General features: G+C 41.5%; 1 protein-coding gene across 1 annotated transcript in view; it reads left to right on the plus strand.

Moving 5' to 3' along the window:
* The window catches only part of GREB1 (growth regulation by estrogen in breast cancer 1), a 219,612-nt gene that overhangs the window by 202,244 nt on the left and 7,691 nt on the right, over positions 1-9,677 (plus strand). Inside the window, exons 28-33 of the mRNA XM_019520757.1 lie at positions 1,644-1,848; positions 2,845-3,019; positions 3,422-3,640; positions 6,155-6,290; positions 6,861-7,061; positions 8,753-8,891. Coding sequence (XP_019376302.1) covers positions 1,644-1,848; positions 2,845-3,019; positions 3,422-3,640; positions 6,155-6,290; positions 6,861-7,061; positions 8,753-8,891 — 1,075 coding nt within the window. The remainder of the gene's footprint in view (positions 1-1,643; positions 1,849-2,844; positions 3,020-3,421; positions 3,641-6,154; positions 6,291-6,860; positions 7,062-8,752; positions 8,892-9,677) is intronic.

A 9,677-nucleotide genomic window follows, 5' to 3' on the forward strand; every position in this document is an offset into this window, starting at 1 on the left:
GTCTTTTTCTCTTCATCTTAGTATAGTTTCTACTCTATTCTTTTTTTCTTCACTTTTTTGTTCCTTGTTCCTCCTTCTACCCAGGGCAGATCTAATAAAAACTGTGATGCCTACAGGTTAGAAGCTGCAGCATCTAACAGAATCATAGAATCATAGACCAGAAGGGACCTGTAAGATCATCAAGTCTGGTCCCCTGCCATAGGCTGGAGGTTAATAAGCTCAAAGTAGCTCAATGAGGTACTTGTCTAGGCTCCTCTTGAACATCTCCAAGGATGGCGACTGCACCACCTTTGCTGGGAGTGTGTGCAAGTTCTAGTTACCCTTACAGAGAAGAAGTTCTACCTTATGTCTAGCCTAAATTTTCCCTCTATTCGTTTGTGTCCATTGGTCCTTGCCCTCCCATGGGGTATCTTCCTGAAGAGTTGCTCCCCAAAATCTTGGTGCTCCCCCAGACATATTTGTAGGTCGTTATCAATATGTAGGCACCTGAACTCCAGTGGAAGCCAAAAACCCACTTTGGTCCTTAGGCCTTCTGCACATAGCGTATGGAAGGGGGAGATATGGTTGAGGGGGCAACTGAACTCCTACTTATTGGATCAGTATGCTAATCACTAGGTTATTGTATAAAAGATGGATGCTACCAAAATCATCTCCTCTTCCTTTGGCCTAGTTTTAAAAATAAAGTGGCCACAACTGCATTTTGGGAGATATGTGATGTTATCAGTGGGCATGTCTACATGTCCAATTAATGCACATGAATAAACTGCAGAGTTTATTGCCCTGGAGTGTTATACTCCCATATACACTGTTTGAACATATGTCTAGGAGCAAACACTCCAGAGCAATTAGCACATGGAGCCCAGAGGGAGCAACCTGGGCTTGGAGGGGCTGTAGTGTGTCAGCCTGCCAGCCCAGGGCTGCTCCAACAGGACTCCATGTACTGTAGAGTGGTTGGCTGGGCTATGAGGGTGCTTCAGCATGGGAGCTACCTACTGGCTGCACTGAAGCACCCTCAAGACCCAGCGGGCCTGGCACTGTCTACACATGTGGTTAAGCACAGTAATTTACTGCACTGTCTGGTAGTATTTGTGTCTGACGGGACTTTCCAATGGTGCAGAAAATTAATCTACAATGGGCTAATTGCCATGCACATGTAGATGGTGATGCTTTACTGTGCAGTAAATTTGTCTACTGTGCAGCAGAGCACACATGTAGATGTGCCTAGTGTGTGCTAAGTGTGCTATGAGAATACCTCCCTGGTTGAGCCATTCAGATGGCTCCAACTGAGCAAGGGGATTATAGTAAATCCTGTCTAGATGCCAAAGTCCTTTATGGTTCTAAGTGAAAAGGTGATATCTTCCAGGCAGGAAAAGGTTTAGAAATCTCATCTGGGGTCATGCCTATCTCACCTTCCCTTTCACCAATCTATCAAGTGATCCGGATCCTAACAGTAGTGTAGAGATAGAAGGGACTTCTACTCCAACCCACAAAACCAAGCCCCTTGCTATAAGCAGAATCTGAACCTTCACAGGAACTCCCCATTTGTGGTTAAGGCATGGCACTTATACAAGTGAGGACCCAGCTCTCTTCATTTAAATATAATTCAGCGTAATGCAGACTCCCACATTTTTATTTCTTTACAGAGTGAAGATTACATAAAAAGCCCCACGTTTACTCCCACTACTGGGCGTCATGAACATGGACTTTTCAATCTCTACCATGCAATGGATGGTGCCAGTCATCTGCATGTTCTAGTTGTCAAGGAGTATGAGATGGCCATATATAAAAAATACTGGCCAAACCACATCATGCTAGTTCTGCCAAGCATTTTCAACAGTGCTGGTGTAGGTAGGTATATTGGAAAAGATAAAGCAGGTATGTACATGCACACACATGCACATACCATTTTTTACAGTGATTCAGGTTATTGCTATGTGACTACCGGGCAGCAAAATATTCTACACTACTGTTTTGCACTTCAGAAACTTCCTTTTCTTTACTGTGAAGGTAGTTCAATATTCTGTGCTCCAAATGACCACAATGTCCATTAACACCCATACAAGTCATTTCTATTTAACCCAATAATGTTAGCATCAGTGAACAAGACTTGTGCATTCATGGGCAGTTTCTTCCAGGTGTAGTATGCAGCAGAGTGAATTTTTGGCCATAGGCCATTAGCTAATGGGGGGGTCTTACAGCAGCTGAAGGCAATGAAACATCTATCTGGTGGCATCTCAGAAATGAGAAATGTACCTCTATATCTGTATAGTACTGGTTGGGGATGGAGGAAGGTGAGGGTGCCCAGATAATGCTGCTCTAATTCAGTTATACCACATTGGCAGCTTCTGCTAGTAGTGAATATTCTAGTGGTGAATATTCACTGGTGTTATCCTCATAATATGAAGATACAGAGAATGTCCTGTTTCACTCAACAGGATCCACTATTATGTGAAAGTGGATGATGGAGGGAGGTAGTTGTGGAGTTAAATCTATCCTTCAATATTTCAAGGTATTAGCCATTACCTGCTTTATTCTTCAGCTGTTTCATCAGCCTTTAAAACACACTAAATCTATCCCACAAAAGGCAAACTCCTCTAAGTAGTTTCCTAGCTGATATCCCATGCTGCCTAGCAGCATGCCTAGCCCACAACCCAACTGCCTTTGGCAGGCAATGGTAGTATATTTACTTTCGGATGCTTTAATCATCACTCTCCACCTACACTCAGGATTGCATGGATTTCCTTTTCAAAAGGCTTCCAGTTAACAACAATCAATGCCTGACCTCACCCACATACCTCCCAATCCAAAATTTGCCTCCTTATTGATATTCCTTTTTGGTTTCAGGTGCTGCACACTTCCTAATAAAAGAACTGTCTTACCATAATCTGGAACTAGAGCGAAATCGGCAAGAGGAACTAGGGATTAAACCCCAGGACATCTGGCCTTTCATTATCATTTCAGATGATTCCTGTGTTATGTGGAATGCTGTTGAAGTTGATTGTTCAGGAGACAGAAAGAGGTAAAACAGCACAGTTAAGGAACGTGTATTTTCCAGCCAAATTCTTTATTTTCCTGTTGCGTAATAATGGTGTTAAATTGACATCCCTGAAATAGCATGGCTTTTCTTCTGTGTAAAAGTGGGGAATTGAATTTGCCTGGTAACAAAGAAATATATCTGCATGTAGTCCAAAGGTCAGCACTTGTTATTCATCCTTATTTATGTCTAGTCCACCATAGTTTTAGGTCTACTACAGCCTCAACAATATAGCTTGGTTCTTTAGCTGAAGTTGTAAAGGCTTGTGCTTAAGAGTTTTGTGACACAGTCATTGCTGTGTTGGCCAGAATGATGGCAGTAGCCTGTACACTTTCAATGAGATTTAGCAAAGGAGTTTAAAGGATTTTTTTTCCTAATCTCTTGTAGTGAATATACATGGACTGAAAGGAATGTTTCCTTGAAGCAAATTCTGCAACATATTGAATCAACTCCTAATGTCACTCACTACGCCTTAATTGGGATGCGGAAATGGTCCAGTAAAACCAACAGTGCTGAGATCAAAGAGCCATTCTCCTGTTGCCATGTACATGACTTCATCATGCTGAACGTGGATCTGACACAGAATGTACAGTATAACCAGAATAGGTGGGTGAGTCAGGACTAGGATCAACTTGTACAACCTTCATCCTATAAGCTTCTTCACAACTTCAACTATATTTCCTAGGAGACTGCTAATGAGATACAGACACATTTTATTGTTTCTGATTACGTTTATTCCTGATCAAATGTGGCTGAAGAATACGGTTCTCTTTCCATCTAAAATAAAAGCTAAACTTGTTATTTACACTTTTAAGTGGATGAGGCAAAGAAAAACAATATGGCTGGAGGATTCATATTGATTCACTGCATTGTTCCTACTCCAATCAATCTTAAATGCGCTGTCAGCTACTGTGCAGTAACTGTTTATTTATTATACCTCACAGACCTTAGATGTGCCATGCACAGGCATTTCTGTGGTTTTATTCCAGGTCTGGAGAACCAGCTAATAGCAACAAAAGCACCACATATATGGCAGAGATTGGACTAAATAGAACTGGTGACTGAAGTACTCTGTCACCTCTAGAAAGAGTCTTTCTGGCTCAAATCCTAAGTCAAATTTTTCTATGTGCTACTTGCCTATACCACATAACTCCCTGAAAGCATTGCCAGAGAAATACCAGGCAGACCACTTTTCCACCTGCTAACTCAATAGCCTTGTGGTTGGGCCATTGGTCCAGGAAGTGGGAGAACTTGGTGCTAAAGCTTGCTTAGTCTGTGGCTCTGGATGGTTGATCCTCCCCCATTGCTATCTTTCCACTTCATCAGATGACTATAAAGAGCCATTCTTCTGTTGCCATGTACATGTACATGCACACTCTCTTCTTCCAGGGCACTGCCCCCACCCTTAGCCACAGAATGAGGCTTCCTTCAGCTTTCTCTCCTCCTTGTGACCCCTTCTTGGTTCTCCTGTCAGCTGACTTTAACAAGAGGCACTTTGTTAGGTAGTGGAAGAGATACAGAGACAGGTGCTGATATAGCCATGCATGTGGGAATAGCATCTACATTCTGCATAAGTAGCAATAATACTTCTTATATGGCTACATTTAGATGCAAGTAGCACTTAGATGCCTTCAGGCAAAATGGGATTTGGACCTCTGGTTCCTGATTTACTTACAGTGAGGAGAAAACACCTGTGCTCTATGAATATACTGATAGCTTCAGGCTCCATGTTTGTTACTTGGGCCCTTTCAAGAACGTTGTGACTATGCCTCCCATTGTATAGACTTACATTCTTAGGCTCTTGAGTCTGTGATAAAACTGTATTTTTTCATATGATGCATTAACTTATAAGGTAACTTATAAGTTTTTGACAGAAATGTCCCCCAGAACTCAGTGGCTGAATCTGAATAGAGCACAGCAGTTTCTGTACTCTTTGGTACAGAAGGAAGCAAGGTGACTAGTATCATATTCAGTCATCTGTTCAGTCATATTCAGTCCCCAGCCTGAGCAACGAGACATCCAGTCTCACCTGGGAGAACTGGGAGTGGTCTTTAGTAAGTGCTCAGACTTACGCCTGTGGAACCACAGTAAATCACCTTACCTGCACTGTGCCCTCTCGAATGCTAATCAAAGGGAACAGTAATACAATAAAACGCTGCCAAGCAAGAATACGTACTATTCTGCCTGCAGTGTTGAACCACTGGTGGTTATTCATTGTCCTGTATGTGGCTGTCTAGTGAGGTTTTATCAGCATTGTGTGTCAATCCAAGTATGAACTGGTATAGAGGAAACATTGCATTTAAAATGAAAAGAGGCACAAAGCCAAGCCAGGCAGAGATACACAAGACATATACAATTATCAGTGACAGAGCTATCATTTTCAAATGCCAGATTTGCCATTGATCTCTAAATTCACTTTAACTGTAATCTTAATTTTAACAGTTAGAATATGTTACAAAACCACTTGCTGCATGTTTTTTTTTTTAACTTTGGAGTTGAGATGAGGAAAAACAAAAGGCCAGATTGTGATTCTGGCTGTGAATTGTATACCTGCTGAGTTGGCAGAACCATCATTCTGGTTCACTGTATAAGATATACATTCAAAATATTAAAGCAAGTTCAAATTTCAGGGAACCTTAGATGCTTCTTAGATGCAAGCTTAGATGTTTATGCTGAAAAGTCTAGGCCAAACCCAGACCAGAACCAGTGGTTTCCAATCAGTTCTGTATATAATGGTGTGGGCCACACTTGGTACAGTGAAGTCTTTAAACTGGGGAGTAGTTTGGTCTCAGTTTGCATAATTCATTCATATTTCTGTGTAGCTGTGTTGAATGAAGGCATGGCTGCTTCTGAATGCTTGGCCCCGCTGATGCAGACTGACAGAATTTCGGTAGCAGGACACTGCAAATTCCAACACTTGCTCCTTATTCTACAGGAGAAATAGAAAATCTGTATTTCTTTCTCACTAATCTAGGGCTTCAACCACTTCTTTTGAAGTCAGTGGGAATTTTTCTCTTGACCTCATCTGGTGTGGCCTCACACTTTTATCTCAGTGCCTTTTTCAGCTGATGTGCAATAACAAGATTGCACGTGAATTAATATGGTTTCCACTCTTCCCAGATTCACATGTGATGATGTTGACTTCAACCTGCGTGTCCACAGTGCTGGTCTTCTGATATGTCGGTTCAATCACTTCAGCATCATGAAGAAGCAAATTGCCGTAGGAGGACAGAGGTCCTTCCATATTAAGTCTAAGGTGAGAACTGAGAATTCTGTTTTGTTGTTGAAGTGATGTGTTTGTAGATTTTATCAGCCTTTTACCAGAAAAAATGAGGTGTCTTGGTGTACATCCCATTACCAAAGTCAACACAGATGGGCTACTAGATGTTTTCATAAACATGAAGTTTGTTAGGATGCACTATTTTCAGGATATAAATGCACATTTATCTTTGTGAGACATTTTCCTGTGAAACTTCTTAGCCCACATAAAGTCTCTCTTTCCTTTCAAGCAAGAAAGCTTTCACTGTCAACTCATTATGCAGAGTTCTTGTATTGCACTATAGTCCTTCTTTACACCATTCCATGTTCAGGAAGAACACTGGGTGTAAAGCAGAATCCCCAAATTCCATACATCAGCACAGCAAAAATTTCAGTTTTCTAGGGACATTTGGAATGTGGGAGCTAGGAGTTTTGGCTGAACATTTTTTGGTTCCTGTATGAATTTTGGATTTGTGGGACAGTGGAGCAATTTGTGCAAAGTCAAATCGAGATAATCAGAGCTTGGTTGGTCAGGATTGATCTGTACCAGAAATATTTTTCCTCGTAGGTATCTGATACTCCTGTTTCAATCTCACCTGCTCAGTACATTTGTGCTCCTGACAGCAAGCATACCTTCTTGGCAGCACCTGCCCAGCTGCTGCTTGAAAAATACCTCCAGTATCACAGCCATCGCTTCTTCCCTCTCTCACTGAAGAATTATAGCCATCCAGTGCTATCTGTGGACTGTTACCTTAACTTAGGACCACAGGTACTGAACAAAATTATTTTAAAGTAGCTCTGCAGTCTTGGCAGATATTTTAACCCAAGTGTTGCACTAGTTCTCTAATAACAGTCCTGCAGGGTATTTACATGGCCCTTAACCAATAGAGTATTGGATCATTATAACTGTAAAGATCAATAAGATACACATAGAAAATTAATGATCAGACACTACAAATTAAATAATAAAGTCACCTTAGAACCCTGCCATAGTTGTTGTTAGCAATCAAGAGTCCACTTGAGGCTGGGTGGCCTATCTAGCTAGCACCGTAGCCAACGCATTTTAGCTTCTGTAGCTAGCAACACACAAGGAAAAGGATGCAGATAGCATAAATTCTGGCTGTCTTGGCTTCCCAGTCTGGATGACTAGGTACCCGCTGATAGCCAGGTTGATTGGGCTGGGAGGTGAGGGGTGGTACTGTTGGGAGTTTGGGAAGAACACAGTTCTTGGTGCAGATCCAGAACATTGCTTAAACTCATGCTTCTGGATCCCTGGTGAGATACATTAACTGCATTTCCATTGTGCACAATAGTAAGCAGTAGTTTTATTCATTTAGTGCGTATGTTGTATTAGAGTTTGACTTACTAGATACCAAAGCATTTTGTTTCTTCAATATGACATGACCCTTTGTCTAGCTGTATCTATTGCAGTGCTTTTATCACTGTCCAGTTTTCAGCATACCCCCAGTAGGTACATAAATGTAGTATTCTTATTTCATCCAGAATGAAACTGAAGCTGAGAAGTGAATGCCAGAAGTACAATCTGTACAAAAGCTAAGCTTAGAACTTGGGAGTTGCAGGGTGCTAGTCTTGTGCTCAGACCAGAGCTTTTCTCCAAAAGGCAGGCACACATTTAGTCTCAAATTCAGACCAGGTCTGACAGTGATACAGAGGGGGGTTGTCTGCTGGTTTGTTTGTTTTTTGGTTGGTTTTTTTATCTTCCCACCCAACTGGAAAACCACATGTAAATCAAAGTTGGTCTATCTGCCAACTTAACCTCATCACTGAAAGAGCCACGTAGTGGGCTTCACAACTTACTCTGCAGCCAGATTGTTTTGAACCATGCCCTTTATGTTCTTTTTTGGCTGAGTGCTGATAGGCCCAGGTCTTGCCAAAATTTAGAAAAACACTGTATGAAGAGGGAGCATTCTGTTATGTCTTTCCATCAGTCTCTATAGTATGTCTCTTTAGCTGTAAGCCATCCAGCGCATTGCAGGAGTTCAATACAGTTCTGAGCTAGTTGCCAGAGCTGGAAGGTGGTGGAACAGGATTAGTGAATTGGCTCGTTGGAAGATTTCTGTATTTTGAGAGCTACAAACATTTCAAATCTTTAGTGAACCATCAAGATTTCTAAGCAGTTAGAGTAATCAAGGAGACTATTTTTACGGGGAGGGACTGTTACAGTGGCTTGCAAATTCAACCATATCCAGGCACAATAATAATAACATCATTATCCTCATCACCACCTTAACCATCACTTACATAGCATACTTAATCAGTAGAAGGATTTTTGTTTAGAGCAATGCCTCAGAGTAGTTGATCATAAAGGCCATTTCTTTAATTAGGTAGCATTTCTAAATATGAAGCAGGTGCAGATGTTCACACCTTGTTGTAAAGCAGTAGTCAGTAACTTTGTAGTTTGAAGAAAATTAATTTCTGGTTCTTTTTCCCTCCAATTAGATTGCAGTTTGCTATGTGAGTTCCCGACCTCACTCTCTGAACATCAGTTCCTCTGGGTTGATATTCAGTGGCCTCCTGCTCTACCTCTGTGACTCCTTTGTTGTAGCTAGCTTTCTGAAAAAGTTTCATTTCCTGAAAGGTGAGCTGCAGAACAATGCCTACAGATTACAACATCAGCTTGGTGTGGGTTGACCACTCTACCACAGGGCAGAAACTAAAGCAGGTTTGCCTTTGTACATAACGCCTATGCTCCCGTTTTGGGATCGCAGTGACCCTTCGCTATGCTAATTTAGCATCAAATATTGCAATCAATCCTGATTTCCAGAACAAGGGAGGCACTTCATTTATGCTGTTTCATTACCTCTTCTTTGTACATAATTATTTAGTGTGCATATATAGATTGGGTACTTCAGTTTATGCCTTAAGCATTTGCCACTGAATGTCTGCAGTTGTGTCCTTCCGGTTTTCAAAATATGACCCATATTCTCTATTTCTTGGAATAAAAGATAGGTGACTTGATGCTAATAATAATAATATTAATCAGTTTAGTCTCTAAGCTGCTAGACTGTCAGCACTGCAGACCAGTATCCTCTACCTTCACAGCAAACAGTTGTATTACAAAGCTCTTTCATCCTGCTTGTCTTAAGGTGAGGACACATAATATATTTCCATTTGTGTAATCTGCTTGGACACTGGTGTAAGCTTGGAACATAATGTGCAGTCCTACACTAGTGTAAATCACTTCACACTTAGGGAGAATTACTCCTTTGAAAGCCAGGAGTAACTGCACCATCATATAGATATAGCGTGTCTGCAGTTCTACTTAGTTTCATCCCCTGGGAGCAGCTCACTAAATGCTAAAAGGCTGATACTGCCTCCCCTGACATCTCGGGTGCCTGTACATGTGCAGGATGCCTGGTCTGGC

The sequence above is a fragment of the Gavialis gangeticus genome, unplaced genomic scaffold (assembly GCF_001723915.1).
Source record: "Gavialis gangeticus isolate Ggan-Ray unplaced genomic scaffold, GavGan_comp1, whole genome shotgun sequence".
NCBI lineage: Eukaryota > Metazoa > Chordata > Crocodylia > Gavialidae > Gavialis > Gavialis gangeticus.